The sequence below is a fragment of the Ixodes scapularis genome, unplaced genomic scaffold, assembly GCF_016920785.2.
Source record: "Ixodes scapularis isolate PalLabHiFi unplaced genomic scaffold, ASM1692078v2 PGA_scaffold8__174_contigs__length_109621045, whole genome shotgun sequence".
Lineage (NCBI taxonomy): Eukaryota > Metazoa > Arthropoda > Arachnida > Ixodida > Ixodidae > Ixodes > Ixodes scapularis.
Window position 1 is genome coordinate 62,248,131 of NW_024609883.1, and position 19,611 is coordinate 62,267,741.

The 19,611-nt window shown below is 47.3% G+C and overlaps 2 protein-coding genes across 3 annotated transcripts in view; both read left to right on the forward strand.

Moving 5' to 3' along the window:
* LOC8038717 (ATP-binding cassette sub-family C member 2) overlaps positions 1-18,125 on the forward strand; it is a 33,633-nt gene extending 15,508 nt beyond the window's left edge. Inside the window, exons 1-6 of one of the 2 annotated variants that reach the window (XM_042286674.1) lie at positions 431-526; positions 1,409-1,600; positions 5,625-5,783; positions 14,754-14,920; positions 15,529-15,723; positions 17,793-18,125. In XM_042286674.1, the coding sequence (XP_042142608.1) occupies positions 479-526; positions 1,409-1,600; positions 5,625-5,783; positions 14,754-14,920; positions 15,529-15,723; positions 17,793-17,922 (891 nt within the window). In that variant the 5' untranslated portion in view covers positions 431-478 and the 3' untranslated portion in view covers positions 17,923-18,125. Of the gene's footprint in view, positions 1-430; positions 527-1,408; positions 1,601-5,624; positions 5,784-14,753; positions 14,921-15,528; positions 15,724-17,792 lie in introns of those variants that run through there. The other variant, XM_040210698.3, reaches the window with a different exon arrangement.
* LOC120840271 lies at positions 11,285-13,336 on the forward strand. Its single transcript, XM_040210697.1, has one exon. It carries the CDS (start codon positions 11,334-11,336, stop codon positions 13,308-13,310), a length of 1,977 nt encoding a protein of 658 aa, XP_040066631.1. The 5' UTR covers positions 11,285-11,333; the 3' UTR covers positions 13,311-13,336.
* Positions 18,126-19,611: the final 1,486 nt, after the last annotated feature.

A 19,611-nucleotide genomic window follows, 5' to 3' on the forward strand; every position in this document is an offset into this window, starting at 1 on the left:
GCGCTCCCCTCTCCTAAGCTGCGAGGGGAGCCAAGTTGGGCCAAGGTAAAATGTGGAGAGGATATAGGAGAGAAGGAGGCTGGCAAAAGTGGAGAGCGCGAAGTGTACGTCGGCCTTTAATGAAGCGAAATTCATAGAAAATATCTTCGCCCAAAACATAAGGGCCGTGTTCCAAAATTTACTCGATCTTACTCCAGGGTAAGGGTTTTGTACCTTGGCGTTCCAAAACCTACCCGCGCTCAGCGCTTTTCAACCTTTGTTGTCACGTGACACGACCCGCCGGAGTAATTCGGACCCATTTGGGTTAGGTTTGGAACAGAGCCAAGGTCATCGCTCAAATTCCCGCATTCGCAAACATATTTGAGCAAAGTGCAGCTAATAGTAAGACGTGGTTATTCGAACTTTTTATATATTTTCGACGCAGATTCCTCTGATCCTGACGTCCCTGTTTTTGGTTCTGTTCTGCTGCTTGCAACAAATGGTAGCTTTCGAGCGTGCTCTGGAGTACGCGGAACTGCCACGAGAGGTACGAAGTGCGGAAGAGAGAGGTTCCATAATCGTATCGTTATCGCTTTTTATACTATCTTAAGCTTCTGGTTAAACACAAATTTAAATTTTTGTTCGATGGTAGCTAGAGTAAATATTGTTAGCATGTATCCAGAAACAGGTGTATTTTTTCTGCTTAAAGCCCTTAAATTATTTTAATCTTCGCGCTGACTTTGTTCATACGGTTTCATACTCAATCTAGGTGGGCATATTTAAGGCGTTTGAATATCTATCTAGACGTACTAGCCATCGGCCATTCCACTCGCGCAACCAGTGACCTCCCCTCATGGTTCATGGGCGAAAACTATTCTTTTGGTTTGCCGAGTAAACCTCGCGACTTTGTAGTTGTATGTGTCAGAATTAGTTGCGGCTCCTTGTCCTGCCTGCGACGAGAGGACACACCACAACTCTGGCGCGATATACCGGATAACTCTGGAAAACTGGTTAAATGTGTACAAATAGAATGAAGGTTTATGCAGTTTTGGCGAGATGCAATGTTGGCTCATCTTTGAGAAGTAGTCGCGCATGACATTGTCTGAAATGTTTGAAGACCATGATGTAAGAATGATATCTAAAAAAATCATAAAAATATATGTGCGGGTCAGAAGCGACCCATGGACTAAGTAATAAATGGCGCAGTGTGCCTGTGTGTTCTCTCGTGGAAACCAGTTACAAGGGAAAGCAATGCATCCCTGCGTACTCGAGCGCAAATGTATGAACTAGAGTTTAGGCAACTCGTGCGAAGCGAGTCCACGTGGCTAGGCTCTTAGGACCGTTTCAAATGATAGGTTCAGGTGTCCTAAAACGTAAATGAAGCTCGGTCAATGACAAAATTAATATTTGTTCTTCTCATGCGTATCAGCCTGATGTGGAGATCCAAGAAGAGGACCAGCAGAGCAAGAATAGATCGGAGGTCCTTTCGATTCTGCCCTTGGATCACGAATGGCCAACGGAAGGCAGGCTGGAGTTCCAGGACTGCGCAGCGTCTTACCGTCCAGGCATCTTGCCCGATGTCCTAAAGGGTGTCACGTTCGTTGTTCAGCCACATGAGAAGGTGTGTTGTTCTCGTGCATGTTCATTTTGTTTACCAGACTCTGGCATCAACACACCACTATCATAATGTTGCATACGAATGGTCTTATTTTCCCCCTGAGGCGGGTGACCAAATACTTCGTGATCCAACATGATGATAGACCTCGTACAAACAGGCAGGACTGACGAGGAAAATTAGAACGGAAGAGAAGCGCGTACACAGAACTAAAATGTATCGCGTGAAGAAAAGGAAGATGAAGCAAGATGACGGAGGCACCGGTATGTGGGCATACTACTCGGTGACGCCCAAAATACAGCAAAAAGGCTACTCATTTTTCGCTAAGGGCCTCCGACAGCTGGCTAACGCAGTTATCGGCTAAACTCATAATGCAATACGCCTCGCCCACCTCGCGTGTTTTTTTTTTTTTTCTTTGCACCATCCAATAATTGATGTTTTGTTAAACGATGGAGCACACGTACACCTCTTCCGATGCACAGAAAGGTGGCCTCCTGAAGTTAAGGACAAATTGTGCTCACGTAGCCTCTCATTGAGACACCGGCCAGGTTGTCCCAAATAGCACCGTTCACAGGATAGGGGGATATTATACACAACAACGTTACTGGATCGGAGAAGTTTACAAGCTCCAAGAAAAAAAGACGGCGCGCTGCCATTCACAGCCGCGTAGCGGCGCTCGTGTCGAAGCCCGCCCGACCCGTTCGGTCTAACTGACCTCAGTACCCGTGGATCAGACATGGCAGTAAGGACATTACTGTACTGAAATTTGGAAAAGGAATATGCGTTTTTTTTTCCTGTTTTTCTTTCGCTTTTTTTATATTCGTTCTCTTAAAAGGACGCCAGCCCGCTCGTATCATGTAACAGAGCGCACTGGTTCTCTGAACACGTGATATTTTACCCCAGCAGGAAAAAACACGGAAGGGACTAGAGGGAGTGTTTTGCTGGCACTGGTGTCCAACCAGCGAAGAGACGAGCGTTGCGTCGGCGTTCCGACTCCAATCGGCCGGTCGACTACTGTTGCTTGCCCTTAACCTGATTCTATGGTTAGATGCCAGCCATATAACACATTCAGTGTTAAAAGTTTTATCTCTCCACAAACTATCACTAAATTTCTACAGTTCCCAATGGAAGCTTTCCTCTGTTCTTCCTTACTTGCCTTCGCGCGACCGCAACAACTGACACGGACAGCATTAGAAAAGCATGGCGTGGCAACTCCCAAACAACTGATTATCCATTTGCAGCCAATAGAGAGTTTTAACTTTCAGGGAACCGTCTTTGGACATCCGATAGGGTACGATGGGCCCTCCTGTAAGAACTGTGCATACGCTACCACAGAAGACTCGCCTATGTGCACTTGGTACCGGAGGTCCCATTGCATTGTATCGGATGTGCAAAGACGGTTCCCTAAAACACACTAATAAGAATGCGACATCAGCCGATGATTATTCAGAAGAACGAATCCCAAAGTGAGAAACGTGAACGTCACATAAAACGTTTCGGTTTCACTTGGTTTGCGTGTCTCTGCCTAGATTTACAGGGTCCTCCTTTCTATAGCTTAACAAATTTGTTGGGAAAAGTCGGTGAAATCTCCATTTATGCGGTGTGTGCAGGTGAGTCATTCAGCCAGGGAAACATAGTATAGGCGTCTTATTGTAGTGGTCAGTCGGCTAACTAAGTATAATTCGTTAATTAACTTTCTGATGGGCAAATGGCTTCAATTAGAAGCCTGCTGAACGTGATCGGAAACCACTAGATGAGTAAGTATTAGAGAGTCGTTTAGCGCGTGATAAGTGTAGTAGTGTGTTAAAGTTACTTGTGCAGCGGCAGCAAGGCTATCGCTGCAATAACGCGCCCGCGAGATTTTTTTTTTTGTCTCTTATTATAGTTTCATTCTTGTGCCTGTTCCACCAGTTGTATGTTTAATGCACTACTACACTTCCAACACGCTAAAAGTATTTCTAAAAATAATAGATTTTCTCGTATTCGATGACGCTCAGCATGTTTCTAATTGAAAGCCATGACTAGTTTTACTAATTAAAAAGTTAATTAACATACTTCACTTAATTATCTAAATGATTGTTACGATTAGCCCTTTGTACTATGTCCCCCTGGTCGCGTAACTCACCTTCACAAAACGCATGAATGTAACTATAAAAAAACACCCTGTAGATTCTAGCTAAAGGCGCGTAAGACTAGGGCTTAAAGTAAATAAAACTGCATTTTGGCACCCGTGTTGTTCTGGGGCGCCACATTTTCGGAATGATGATCATTCATTCATACCTGGGTCAGGCGCACACATAAAAGACCTTCAGAAAAACCTTCTCTAAAAAGTGGGCAAGCCAGCGCACGTCGATAAGCGCAAAATCGTGACCTAAGTAGCCGATTCCTTAAAAGAGTTCGTTCTGAAGACCTTTAGTGTGCTTTTGTGACTGCGGTATACGTTATTAAGCACTCCGGGACTCCGATTAAAGGGTGTCTTAGTTGGCACTTTACCCACTGCATATTGCATACAAATAAGATACTCCCAAATGATCATAATGTTGTCCCACTAAACATACTGTTGTAGCAATCAAAAAGAAAACACATGACTTTCTCATTTTTGTTTCGAATGTGGACCAATACCACATATACTTTACGGGTCGACTCAAAAAATGATTCAAATTATGAGGTGACCATGGTCCTCCTAATAACGTTCGAAACACTGTGATGCCCAGCTGTTTAAAAATAGACATACCAGTAGACTCTTTACTGGGAAGACTCGTGGAAAACTTTTTTTAAGAATGAAGGAAGGGTTTCAGTTCAGTTTTAATCTTTTAGCTATTTTTTTGTGAGTTTCTGAAAGTTTACTATGACAATTTTGTGCACCTGTACGTGTCGCTGAATTTGGAGCTGCATTTTATATTTTTCTGTAGTTTAACACGCGCTTATTTAATGTCACGAAACAGACGAGTTTTATTTGTTCTGACATACTTTTCTAGGATCATTTAATATGCACCGAGACAGGCACTTGCCTTTACTGAAGGCAAGTACACTCTTTACTTTCTCATTAACATTTTCCGTCTCACTGCGAGTGTTTCCTCTTGCAATTTTCTGTTGCAACTGAGGCCTTGACACCAGTGTTACGGAGTTCACAGTCCTGACTTAAAATAATTAGCAAACCATTCCTGGCTCCGCGACCCTTTAGTGGTAGGGAAACGAAATGTCTGTAGTGCTGGTAAAAATGGAAAGGGGAATAAACTCGGACACCTTTCGCCCGGAATAAATTGCGCTGGCGACGCGTCCCTATAATTTTGCAGTTGTTTATCCGTTTGATAATGTCAGTTTCATGCTGCTTTTGCCGGCCGCACGGCGTAGCCGCCAAAAGCAATATCACACGCTTAGGAACTAGAGAAAACAAAAATGGCAAGGTTCAGACATCCCAGTAGTGAAGATGGCGTCTTTATCCTTACGAGCTTGAAGCACTTGAATTATTGGAAGCTCCACTTCCCCAAAATGGTGTTGGAATAAAAAAGGGGTGTTAACTCACCAATTATGTTAGGAAACACGCGAGATTTGTATGGCCCTATTATTTGATCCGCGTAGCAATTTTTCTAGAGCACTAAGCGCGTGAAATACTGATCATACGAAAGAAAATAGTGAACTAGAAAAAACCGAAGTGGTGTTTTATCTCCCAGTTCTACGGGGCTGTTGCATTTGGTTCTAAAATTATATTTTGGTTTTGGTGGATGTGGCATGTCTTCGCTTTCCCCATGTTGCGAAAACCGTTTCGTCCTAAAGATCAAAACGAAGTCGTACAAATTCTGGGAAATATTTTGTTGTCCAGCTAAATTTACGGAAATTTCTGCTGGCCACTCCGCAGCAATACAAACATGCAGGGTCATTATTTGCGTTGCGAGTTCTTCATTCTAGTGAGAGCGAACTGTAAGCGACCTCAAACAACTCAAGCAAGCTGAGCTAACATGGATGTCGGGGCAGCTTCCCAGGAACGGAGTGACTCTGCGGATTTTTTTTTTTATATTTCTCTTTAAAGGTGGGCGTTGTAGGAAGAACCGGAGCTGGCAAGTCTTCCCTGGTGCTCGCGCTCCTTCGGGTCCTGAAGAGCTCCCAGGGCAGCATCCGGATCGACGGCGTCGACATCAAGGCGGTGCCGCTGAGGAGGCTCAGAAACGCGGTCACCGTGATACCTCAGGTGGAGTGTCCAGATGTCCTCTAGCCGCGCGAGCGGTTTCAGATGGCTTACTTCAGGTTGGATATTTTACCGGACATCATATTGGTCAACTGTTACCACATGTCTTTCTATTCGCAGAGACAGTATTTTCCAGCTTTGTTGTGTTCTGTCGCGTCGTGATCGATTGCGCCAGTCAGATGAGTAGCGATGCAAAAGAGCATTAATTGGTATTACGCATGCCAATTTTTATACGGACTTAAGACGAGCCGGAGATCGGAAATCCGACTGGTTGGGGAAATTAATGCCCCACTAGATTCTCTCTGTGTGACTCTGAAAAAAAAATCAGACCGTACTTACTGAGTTATGTGGCCGACGGAGTTACTGGTCATGCGTCAGCGTACCACCAACACCAAACAGGACGCCAACAAAATCTGCGCTCACACTGCTGGCCCATCAAAGAAAAGACAGTATACGGACCTGTCTGAGTCGTGTGTCTTTTCATGTATGTCGATCCTGTCACATTAGTCATAAAAAACACCTTATGCGGACGTGTTTCAAGAGAACAAATCCATGAACTGCACCTCAAGGAAGGGTGTCGTTTTACACCCTTTTGTCCCATATAATGCACCTCAGAGCTTCAGGTCGACGTCCAGCGCACTATAGTCGAACCGACTATAGTGCACACAAATTTTCCGAGGAACTTGATAACGGTGCGGTATAACTTAGTAAGCAGCTAAAGTACGCATTAAAGACCACTGGAAGAAAACTCCAAGATTTTGCGTTAAGGCAAAAAAACCCCGATTATTTTTTTTAATCAGTAACACGCGCATCAGTTATTTCAATAAGTTGTACCACACGGTCATCAATCAAGTCTCTCGTGAAAGTTGGTACCGTCGGTTGGACGTCAGTGCGCTGTACGTCGAGCTGAAAGTTTGGGGTGTCTTATATGGGACAAAAGGTGTAATAATACACCCTTTTTTCTGAGAGTGAAAATTGATTCAAGCACTCTCCCGCCTGTCCGCAGATAGTCTTCTCATTATGTCTGCAGTCAAAACAGTGTATTTTTTATGACGTGTGAGCATGGCGACTGCGGCTTAGCCAAGCGTCAGGGTGCAAACAAAGTAGAACATGTGGCGGACAATGTTCAGAACATGGCAGAACGCGGCTTACCGGAAGGCAAAAACAAAGAAGTTTTCTAAAACTTCCCTACTGACAGCGTGCCTATAGAAATAATCCGATGATTTTAACGCGTCAGTACGCAAGGGTTGGTAATCGCTGGTGTCGTTCAGTCGCCGGCTCCCATAGTGCTAACCGAGCATGCACCGATGAAGCTCGCTACAACTTTCTGTTGGGCGAATAAGGTTTGAACTTCAGCAATGAGAGAGTTCGGGAGATTGACATCACGTCAGGCGTTAGCTCATAGTCGCTGGAGTCCAATCGGCACGCTCCGCGAAATTCCCATACAAAGCTGTGTTCGACGAGCCTGGCGACCCAGCTAAGTCTGGACGCTGCACGTGGTCAAAGACCAAATTCACATGAGGCGAGCCGTCTGCTTTGCGTCATGGTGCCATCACTACCACTGCAGCGGCGTAGTGTGCGAGGCAAGCATTAGTCTTATTTAGACATTTCGCAAACCTGCACAGGGCCCAATAAAATCAGGCTCAACCTTTTGACCAGGTTCGTGAAGTTCAACTGAAGTTCGACTACCAAGCGCGCACACGGCAAATGAACACGAGCTGAAGTTAAAGCGAGGGCAATATTTGCAGGGTATACTGTTCTACACTAACAAACTAACACCGCCATTAAGGATTATGCATTTGCTTATCTGATGTGTAATGCATGTAGCAAATTTTACTACCAATATATTTGAGGGGTGCTTTAACTGCTTACCCAGAAGTCTTTAAACAGAGTTCAGTAGTTGAACTTTGCCGAACGTTTTGCATGTTCAAAGGTTTGCCATACCACTAGATCCTGGAGGCTCAAAATCAAACCTCAGTTTCTATAAACATTTGGGTCATTCCAAGTCTTAAGTGAACCTCGAAATCTTGCCAGTTTATGGAAACGCTGATTCCCAGGAAGCGAACTAGTCCTGGTATGCGACCCAAATTTTAGCCGATTCGATAATAAGCAATACAAAGGAAGTAATCGTGCCTCTGTATTATACATAGACGCAAGAATGTGCCAAAAAATTCAATTTGAACACTACAGCCTTTAAAAAACACATGCAAAGGAAAAAAAATTTTTTTTTAAACGGCTTAGATGGAAAAAGGACGCCATAAAACGATTTTACAACGAAGAAAAAAAATTTTAGAGCTATATTTACGGCGCAAAACGAATTTGTAGTTGGCGCCCGCGGGCACCGCGGAAAAGTGGTCTGTATTTATCACGTGACCGGTCTTTATTTATCACGTGGTGCTTGCGCTCTTTCGGAAGCTTCCTATGGCCTCTAAAAGTAACTTATTCATCTTTGTTTGAAGTATAACAAAAAACCAAGACGAATAAGTAACTTTTAGAGCCCAAAGGAAACTCCTGAAAAAGCGCAAGCAGACGTGATAGACCTGTGCGCCGGTCAGACGACGGCGGCGGCGCCCCGAAGCAGACGAACTTGTGCGGCGGCGGCGACGGCGGCGTGGAGAAACGCGTTGAAGCGGCGTTCGCACAACGTTCAGCGCGCGGCGGCGACGCAGCGCGGCGGCGCGCGGGCCTACCACGTGACCAGCGGCGGCTCCCGCGAGCGCCAACTACAAATTCGTATAGGTGTGATTCGAGCGAGTGGCATGCCCCGTTTTGGAGTACGAGGGGACACCAAGATCATCGTTAGGCCCCGCGGGGGCTTGGATTTAAGAAGGGTCTCAGACGTAGCTCTGGCAGCGGCTGTCAAGAACGCGGCCGGTGTAGAGCTCCCAGCGGCAAGTGAAGACCTGGTGTGTATCAACGGCACCCAGAACGTGATTGTAATAAGCTGCTCGTGTAAGGAGCGCGCAAGGAAGTACGTCGGAATCACGGCCCTGAAGATGGGTGATACCCTGTACGAGGCACGGGCTTACGCGACAGTCCCCGAAGGATGTGCAAAGGGGGTAATCCGCGGGATACCCTTGACGCACACGAGGAAGCAGATCGAAGAGGCGCTGCTTGGTCCCAGGAATCCGTCCCTTATCGCGGCGGAGCGCATCGGTTCATCTGGTGCTGTGATTGTGGTGTTCGAGGGGGAGGTGGTCCCATCTCGCGTGGTCTACGATAGCGTTGTGCTGCGGTGCACCTTATACCGAAAGCACTACGAGGTATGCCGAATCTGCGGGAAAGTCGGGCACCGGGCGGACGTCTGCCCGACCCCAAGCGCTCGTCGATGCCTGGGATGCGGCAAAGACCCAACGCCCGGACATGAGTGTATGGCCAAGTGTAAGCTGTGTGGTGGTCCGCACGAGACTGGGGACAGAAGGTGTAAGAACAAATTTCGTGAACCTTACATTGTTCGTAGTAGGAAATGGGAAAGGAGCCAGATCGGGGCACGTGCGCGTAGCCCCTCGATCCCTCGGTTTACTGGTGGCGATTTCCCCGCCGTAGATAGGGGGCGCTCAAGCTCCGTGGAGTCGCGTACCTCGCGGAGCCGCAGCCGTAGCACAGGCCGCCAGGTGTCGTGGGCTCAGGTTGCTGCAAAAAAGCCCTCTACTGGGAAGGGTAGTAAGGATAATGAACTAATGGAGAAGATGAAAGTCATGGAAAGGGAACGGCAAGAGCTGATTCAGACAAACAAAGAGTTAAAAGCAATGGTCGAGGCGCTAACGCGTAAGGTAGACCAGATGGAAATATCGTCTGACGCGAGCGGTAATAGCCCGCCTATGAAGCGTAAGGTCGTGGGGGATAAGGCCAAAGCCGTCGGAATCGCGGCAGGAAAAGAGCAGGTGCAAGGCCAGGTAGACTGGGAAAGAAGGTTCGGGGTTTTGGAGCAGAGTATGGCCCAGATAATGTCTAAATTGGAACACGTCTGCAGGTGTGTGGACGGTATCAGAAGCAGGGTCGAAAAGCTTGAAAACAGGAATGGATAGTTTGCTCATATGGATTTGGAATTGTAATGGATATGGAAACAAGAGGGCCAGGTTGCAACAATTTCTCAGGAGTAGGCATCGCAAACCAGACGTTATCTTGATGCAGGAAACTGTGATTGAATGTGTAACCCTACCGGGATATGTGGCATACAGGGCGCAGGGGGGGCCCCCTGGTAGAGTCAGGGGAGTTTGTACGTTTGTAAGAAGAAAGTGGCCGGTGTTAGTACACTGTATGGATGGGGATGAAAATGTAGAAAGAATCGCAGTAGAGGTCCTCGTGGGCAGGGTGGGAGTATGCGTATGCAACATTTATAGTAACCCCCACTTTAGACGGCAAAGGTTCAGTAACATTCTGCACGGTGCGGTCCGCTGGGCAGACGGAAGAAGCTTAGTGGTGGCCGGGGACTTTAACGCTAGCCATGAAACTCTAGGACATGGCCACAACACTAGAAAAGCTTTGAACCTTTTCTCAGACGCGGAGGAAGTGGGGTTAATGCTGGTTACGGATCCTGGCCTGCCCACACGGGCTGCGCGGCATTTTGCTGATAGGGATACAACTCCTGACCTGGTCTACGTCAATGACGCTAGGATCTCATGGGAAAACCTAATGGAAGATCTCGGCAGCGATCACCGGGTAGTGGAGATTGAGGTACCATTGAGGGAGAAACCGCGGCAGTGGAGAGTAAAGGGCCTGGTCAATTGGGACCTTTTCAGGGCTTTATGCCCAAGCGGCCCCATTGAGAACGTTGAAGCGTGGTCGAGGGAACTGACGAATACGGTTGAAAGCGCGAGAAGGGAAGTGAACCTTGATGAGGCAATAAATAATGCAGTAGGGGGCATAGTAGATAGCCGGCTGATATCTTTATTAGAGGCACAGGATTCTATCAGGATGAGGTGGAGGGCAACTGGTAGGCGCAACAGAGCCCTGCGCAAAAGATTGGCTCAGCTTAATGGGGAAATCAGGAGGCATTGCGAAGCCCTGTCCCGTCAGCAGTGGGACGACGTGTGCGCGCGAGCGGAGGGCAGCCTACATTGTGGAGACACATGGCAACTACTTAGACACTTATTGAACGAGGACTCGACCAAGGCGGCAAAAGGCCGCAAGCTTAAGGAAGTGGTCGGCAGATCTGTAAGGGATCTGGGGGTACAAAAGGTCAAAGATTGGCTTAAGAACAAATTCCTGGGCAAAGGTGAGAAAACTTGTGGAGTACGGTACGAAGGGCCAGAGAATCCAGAGTTGGACAAACCATTCGAGATGTGGGAGCTTAGGGCGGCACTAACTAAAGCTAACCGTCGCTCAGCTCCGGGATTGGACGGGATCAGTAATTCGGTCTTGTCAAATCTATCAGATGAGGGACTAGAGAAACTATTAGACCTGTACAACAAGGTGTGGGAAGAGGGAGCCCTCCCTGAGCCCTGGAAAGTAGCAAAGCTGGTGCTAATACCCAAGCACAACAAGACGCCGGACCTGGAACACCTCAGGCCAATTTCCATCACCTCGTGTGTATGTAAACTCCTTGAACATATGATCCTAAGGAGATGGCAAGCGTTCTTGGAAAGCAAAGGGTACTTTCCGAGCTCAATGATCGGCTTCCGCGAGGGTCTGGGTGCACAAGATGCCATGCTCATCATAAAACACGAGGTGGTGGAAAGCAAGAAGCCCGGGGTGATTCTAGGTCTGGATCTAAAAAGTGCGTTCGATCGAGTAACCCATGAAGCCATCCTAACCGGAGTTAGCAAGGCGGGGCTAGGGAATAGAAGTTTTGCCTTCGTAAAGGATTTCCTGTCTAACAGGAGAGCTAAATTGGTGGCCGGGGATCTGGAGGTAGGCGAAGGGAACCTAGGTAATGCTGGCACACCACAGGGTTCAGTGATATCTCCTGTGTTGTTCAACATAGTGATGGTGGATGCAGTACGTGCTCTACGTCGGGAAGGAATACCACATGTAGTATACGCCGATGACATTACTATGTGGTGTCTAGACAAACGACGCGAGGTTGTGAGAGGGACCCTGCAAAGAGGTATCGAACTGGTGGAAGAAAACTTAGAGGGAACGGGACTGGTGTGTGCACCAGAAAAATCTGAGTACTTAATGTGTCAACAACATCGAAGCTCGTGGAAAGAAGTATTACTGTACGCGGACGGAGGGTTGATACCGAAAGTGCCTACGCTTCGGGTGCTGGGTTTGGTGTTACAAGAAAAGGCGGGCAACTCCGCCATGCTAGACAGGCTGAGGGCAAAGATCCTGGCAGCCATGCGATTAATACAGAGGGTCTCCAGTAGGAGACGAGGCATCAGAGAAGAGGGAGTGTTGAGGCTAGTCCAGGCTTTTGCCCTCAGCCATATCATGTATGTAGGGCCATATCTCAAATGGTGGAAGGCCGAGCTAAACAAGCTGGATGCGATGGTGCGGAAAGCTTGCAGAGCCGGTTTGGGGGTGCTCTCTTTCACGCATAACGCCGACCTGGACGCCCTTGGGGTGCATAACTCGGTGACCGAGATGATTGAGGCACACCGAGAAGCTCAGGAGTTAAGGCTTGCCGGTACTGCGGCTGGACGAGAAATTCTCGCCCGAGTCGGCGTAAGTCGTGGAAACACCGGACTAGCTGAGTTACCCAATGAGACCATGAGATGTGTGAAAGTGCGCCCGATCCCGAGACACATGCACCCCACGAGGGACGCTGGGCGTCGTGCGGCCAGAGCGCAAGCTCTGGAGCGACTGTTCTTGAAATCTGGAGGAGCGGTCTGTGTTGATGCAGCTGTACGTGATGGAGTTGGGGTGGCGGTTGTCACGGATCTGGCCACCGGGGAAATCAAGACGGCCCTGAGTGTTAGGGGCGGAGATGTTTGTGTAACAGAAGGAATTGCCATAAGCCTAGCGGTTTCCCTGCCAGGAGTTAAAGCAGTGCTAAGCGATTCGATGACTGCGGTGAGGGGGTACGCGCGCGGTCGTGTTCCGCCTCTAGTCGCCAAGCTGTGCAAACCTCGTAACGAGGTGGAAGTGGTGTGGACCCCTGCGCACATGGGCGGCAATGTCGCTCCTGACCGAATGGCCCGAGAGTTATTAGGCCGGGCTTTCGGTGGGGCGGCGGTGTTCGCTCCGGTGGGCTACGGGGAAGTATTACGAGCGAAACGAGAAGCGCGGCGGGTGTATCCCCCTCCGCACGAGAACCTAAGCAGAGAGGAAGCCGTCCTTCTAAGGCAGCTTCAAGTGAAATGCATCTTCACGCCGGTGTTGGGCCGGTATGTGGCTCCGGACGTGTACAGAACGGATGCGTGTGTTATATGTGGGGAAAAGGCTACGGTCATGCACGTGTTGTGGGACTGCAGTCCGGTAGGCGCGCCTGGAACGTTGCCTGAGATGTTGGACGCCGGAGTCAAGGATACGACACTGGAAGGACAGCGAAGGGCCGTTCAGAAGGCTCGGGAACTGAGGGACAGGCAGGTCCGCAACCGGGCCCCCTGCACCCTTACCCCGGGTGGGGCTTTCGGCCTCCCCTAGCCAGATGGGCTAGCTTTTGAAGACAAATAAAGATGTTTATTCCTCCTCCTCCTAGCTCTAAAAATTTTGTTTCTTCGTTGTAAAATCGTTTTATGACATCCTTTTTCCATCTAAGCTGTCTAAAAAAAATGTTTTTTTCCTTTGCATGTGTCCTTTAAGGTAACCTCTTCTCACTTAACTCGACACATAAAAGTGAGGTGAGCATTCCTAAAATAGCAAAACAAATGCATTAACAGGGAGTTTCATCAACGGCAAATTGTAATTAAACTTGCGGGCACTTAAAATAAAAAAGTTGATTTCTTCTGAACAACTTGACCGTCAGGGGAGCGTCCGATAGAAAGTGTAAACCATAAATACAAAAAATTACCTAAATATACTATTTAACTTTAAGAATAATGTTTCACCTTAGCTGGCACATTCTAATGACAGATGCGTTGTTTATCTTGAAAATGTGCATTTGCGGTTGTTGGAATTATCAAAACTAAATTCGGTTCACGCTATTCTCTGGTAAATGTAAGCCGTAATAAAACTGAGACACAAACAATATAGGCCAAAAACGGGCGGAAGTACCACACGGAAGTGACAAAGAAGCATCAATATCCAGTCATCCCAAGTCGATATGACAGCATTTCCTTTTCTTAAAATCACGTGGTCGCAGAGAGACCGTGCTGCTGTAGTAGCACGGTCTCTTATAATAGTTTTACTGTGGCGGGTTCTAGGCTGATAAAATTTACCATCGAATAGTGGAGAGTGAATTCAGTTGTCTGAATTCTAAAAATATGCCTGGCTTATTATGACGGCGAGAAAAAAAAATTCGTAGAAAATGTGCAGCTCAGCCTATCATTTCCAGCGTGATTCCGCAAATACTGTAGACGACCTAATTTTCGCAAAGGCCTCATTTTCGCTAATTTTGCGAATCGTCTATAGCGTGGGCCGAATTTCGTTGTGGTAATTCTAATAACCGCAAATATATATCATCAAGATAAGCAATGTATCTGTCGTGGGAATGTGCCAGCTAATGTGAAATATTATTCGCTAAAAATAGGTGCGGCGCACAATTTCGGTAAAATGGAGACACATTGGAATCTATAACGAGATCCCAACATGTCGCGAAAATTGGAACCCGCGAATTATTCCCGAACTTCAGCTTTGACCTGAATCTCAAAAGATTGAGCCCGCTAAAATTAAGTCGTTTACAGTATTAGGTGATTGGGTAAATCACGATTTTACACTTTGCACTTGGCGTAACCTGTGGTGATAATTTTATCTAAAATAAATCCTTTATTTTGCACTGCTTTAAAAACGTCATTGGTGACATACGTTGCTTGTATGTCTGCGTGAGTGTTTGTTTTCTTTTTAGCCTTTTCTGATTTCGCTTTTAAACCGTATAGCCACCTGCCTAGTTACTGCCTCCTGAATGATGTTTTTTCTGTCTTACAACAGGATCCAAGCCTAGTGCGAGGCAGCCTTCGAGAAAACCTGGATCGTACTGGGAGCCGCAGTGACGAAGAACTGTGGCGAGTTCTACGAGAAGCTCACCTGGCGGACTTCGTCACCTCGCAGGCCAAGGGTCTTTCCCTGGAAGTAGGCGACGGAGGTTCAAATCTCAGGTCATTCTGTCATGTTTGGATTATAGATGACATATTCCACACTTTCCCGTTGTTCTCTGATCATGCGAATGCGCTAACTGATCATGCGAATGCGGTAACTAGCCACGGTAACTTGCGATTCAAGTTACCGTGGCTAGCCATCCAAGTTCCAACGTTGAGTGCCGGGATCGCGAGAAGGAGAGTTTCCAGATTTGTGCTTCTAAGGTGTTAGCCTTTTGCAATCCGTTGGAAACTTATATTCACAACCCTGAGCTGGTTGTGAAGACAATGCCAGGCGCTACGATATTTTATTGTAGGCATCCCTTCCTCGGGCTAGGAACAATGTCACAACATTGATGACTGCAAGCACCACATCAAGTATTACAAACCCCCAAAGTTAATGCTTAGGTTGAGTTGACCTTCTAATATGTCTGACCTCAATTACCTCTCCACGAACGTTGGTCCAGTATGCTGGTCACAAGACGATGCAATAAACGTCAACTACTTTGCGGTGGCGGACAGGAAGTCGTTATTTTTGCGTGATAATGAGCGGAAGAGATATTGTGATTTGGAGGCACCTATTTTACCCTTTCCTATGCATGACGAACGTCTTGCCCAATATTCTGCAGTGCTGGACAGAGGCAACTAGTGTGCCTGGCCAGGGCGCTAATCCGCAAGCCGAAGGTGCTCCTCTTGGACGAAGCCACGTCCCAGATGGACGGGGACACAGATCGCTTGATCCAGGCGACGCTGAGGGAGAGCTTCGCCGGTTGCACTCTCCTGGCCATAGCACACCGCATCAACACCGTTCTGGACTACGACAAGTGCGTGCTTTTTACTGTCTATATAGGTTCAGGTTTTCGTAAATATGCAAATTGTGCAGGAGCGATGTGCTACTTCAGTCACTGAACACGTGAACATGACTGATAGGAACTTCAGTTGTCCCTCCACAACTTTCCACAACATTTCGGCGTCTCGTGCACCTCGAGCGCGCGCGCGCGCAGCCAGAGTAAGGTAGAAACATAGCATCCTCCATCCTCACTAAGTCTGACAGTTCGACGACGGAGCCATAAAGTGACCGGTCGCAGATTCGGAGCGCGAGGGTCTGGTAGCACAGAGTATCAAAGAGCCATTTTTCGGGGAACCTGGACGTCAGCGCACAGCGTTGACAGCGGAGAGGACCCGAACCACACCTGTTCGCTCGGGAGAAGTCTGTTTCGGCGCCTCGCCGCAGCGGGGCGCTAGTCACGTGGCTCTCCTCTCAACCGCTGTCTGCCGCACCACCTTCTCTTATTTCGGCGGCCACTTCTCGTGCCGACCTGCCAGGCTTTTAAAAGGTATATACCCTCTAAGGCAAAAGATGCTCTCAAAGGACTAACAGCAGCATTTGTTCCTCTGAATTCCCGTTTGCTCTCCGAGGAGACCATCTGGTTCAAGCTAGGTACCGTACGCAAATGCTGATCGCTAACTGCACTCGACCGGGACCAACCGAGAGGCGCGCGGGAGCACAAGCGGCGAGATCCGCGCGGGACCAAAAGACGCGCTGGCAAGATGGCGGCGTCTGCTGCATCGCCGGTAGCCAGCGTTAGCGACACACTCACTGTTTCGGAACGCAGGGGGAGGTATCCACGGACCATCGTAGCATTAAAAATTGCAGGTGGGGGCATGTTTAAGGGTTGGAGCTGACTTTATAACTATCGCAGCCTCTTTTTCAGCACGTCGTGGAAGCCAGCGCTGACTCAAACGCCGCAATTGTTGATGCACTGGCCATGCGCCTTCTGCCCGTTGTCCTGGCGTCCTTCCTCTCTGCACTCTTTAAAACGTGCTTTGAAAGCGTTTATGTTTTTGTTTATGTTTAACCGGGATGAAAATAACCACGTAGCACATGGTAAAAACGTTCACAAATACAAAAAAGGTTCAGTCTGTTTTCTTTTCTCTTTGTGTTCTTTACTGTCTATGTGTGTTTGTTTTTTGTTTTTTTTTCACAGGACACGATCCGGTTGCCACGGAGACGCGCATAGGCAAACGAAGCAGTCTATGAGGGGAAGCGATAACACCGCTCCTGGGAGCCTATGGGGATGCTGTTTTATAGACTGTCCCAAATAATTACCCTGTGTACCGTTACTTTTTAGTAAGAGATACTTTCCTTGGAAGGTTTAGCGACAATATTAGAGAACAATATTTGTGCAAAAGCAGAACCATATTTGTAACATCGTACACGGTTGAGATGGTCACTGACCAAACGACTCCTTTCATATGATCAGTATAAAAGGCGCATGGGTAGCATTCGAGGTGGCGTTTGAATTAGTGTGTCGTCGCGTGTGTGTCGTCGCGTGTATGTTGTTTGTCTTCTGTGTTATAATTTCTTGTCTACGTTAAATGTATAATACGTGTGCAAATGTGAGATACCCGTTGTTCATACGTGAATGAGCCGGGAAAAGATTTACCCCAGCAATAACATCTTTTTTACCAATTCTTAATTTGACGTTGACTAGCGCCACCTTAGCGTGTAAGGATGCACTTTAGTAATAAGTAAGGTAAGGGCGCACCATTTAGTCCCAGTGGCGTAAATGCAAGGCTGCCAGAGTTAGTCCGGGGGTTCAGCTTTGTAGGACTAACGGTAGAAAAACAAAGATTGCTCCAGTTACCGCTGATCCCCTAGAGGACCAATGGTTGCGTCAGCGTATTTTCTCCTTTGAGGGAGCAAGTCACGCTCCCTCATTTCTTAGAGTGATAGGAGGCTATGGTAGAAAGCGCTACAATACCTTAGCGTGCTGGATGGCGGGCGGATGAAAGAAGCGCCCCAAGCATTTTCATTTTTCCAGTGACTATAAGTCGTTATTACACGCAGCCTGTATCCTGCGAAAACACAAATTTCTCGCATATTTTTCAGAATCCTGGTGATGGGAGACGGCAGAGTTCTCGAATACGGGCCAGTGGACAAGCTTCTAGGCAACACAAATTCGTTGTTTCAAGGAATGGCAAGAGAAGCGGGGGTCTTAAATAATAACACACATTTTTAAACGAAGCAAACAGCAAAACACTTTCAACGTCTTTCACTGACATGGACACCACGGAACCGTCCACAACGCGTCGATCTGTTCAAGATTTCCCCCCTACATTTTTGAACCGCAGAATACAAGTCACTTCTGATGTTTGTAAACAATCCAGTAGATGTGGCCCTTTTGTTTCCGTCTGCATTTATAAATTCAGGTGGTTATACTTGCGATGTTTATTTGAGTTTCGACGAAATCTCGTTGATGGAGTCCTGCTCCGTACTTATGCTTTATCATAATAATGTTTCCAGATTTCTCGTACTGACACTTTAGGCTCATGGTTAGTAGAGTCAATGACTAAACGGTTGATCCTTTGAAGAGGGTAGAGTCACAGGTCAAAATGTTTTGAGTGACGCGCGTCCTTTTATTACTGCCTCAGTGGCAGTGGTTGAAGTATAAAATTCCGCAACCTACTACACCGGTAAGAATTAATTACTAACAGCGTGGGACTCCATTGGATGTACTCAGTGCTCCCGACCTTGGTGCTACATACGTATGTCTTGATAGGCGCCACTAGAGACCCACACTGCCCAAGTCTTTGGAAAGGGCGACAATGATTTGAACTTTCTTCAGATATGACTTGTCAGTGAAGTGAACGCTAAGGGTAGTATTACGACCAAGTTGGTTTGTTACTTCCGTACAGAATAAAGCGCTCACGTAGTAGGCTTCATCAAGTTTCGTTTTATCATTCTGTTTTACTGTGTTTTCTTTACCGTATTTACATTCACTCGTAGTGAAAAACAATTAACCAAATACAGTCTGTTAACTGTGACGATGACAGCGCGGTGGAAGCTACATGTACCCTGCACCATGAATCTTGAGTCGTGCACCAAATTATTACACTTTATGCGCACCTGTTGCGCAGAGAGTGATACAGGTGAAAAAAGGCAAGCGACTTATTCGCCAAGCGACAACTAAAATTTCAAAGCACTGTTGGGTTGTGTCAAGTTCATAGAACGGACCAAACTGCAATTTTGTCCCACGGATTATTCATCACTCGACTACCGTATGTCGTGGATTTCTGCGATCCGTTTTTTACTAGCTCAGTTTCTGTGAGTGAATTTCTTGAAATTAATTAGCAACAGAAAGCGTTTCCTTAAAACTGAGAATGCGTGTACCACTGTGCTTTCTGGTACAATTTATGGATTCATGCCCTCTCAAAAGGGCTACATTAACTGCTCCGGGTTGACACGCCTCAAGTTCCGTCACTTGGGATCTGGCTCCGCAGGTGTAGGGCCTACTGGTATAACTCCTCTAGTACGTCGCCATCCTATCTGCACATTCATCGAGGCTTACATCCGTAAGACCACCTTGCGCCAGTGGAGTGCCGCGTCATAATGCAATATCGCCGCGGGCCTATCGACCAACGTCGCTTTCGCTCAAGCGCCGTTTTTGCGACCACACTTTGACAACAGCGACAAACCGCGCTAGTGGCGTTTCGATTCACTGTGAGGTTGCACATTTTTAGGGCGTCCTCGCGGTTTTCCTTCGCGTCGAACGAAGCTACATACACTCCCAGGTATTTCCGGTATCTTTTTTTCAGTATGCCGCGTCCTCGTTCTCGTAGTAGTAAAGGATTTCAGGGAGCCATTTTAAATGTGGACTTAAGCGTTTTTTTTTTATTGCAGATTAAATTAAGTGTCTCAAAACATTCAC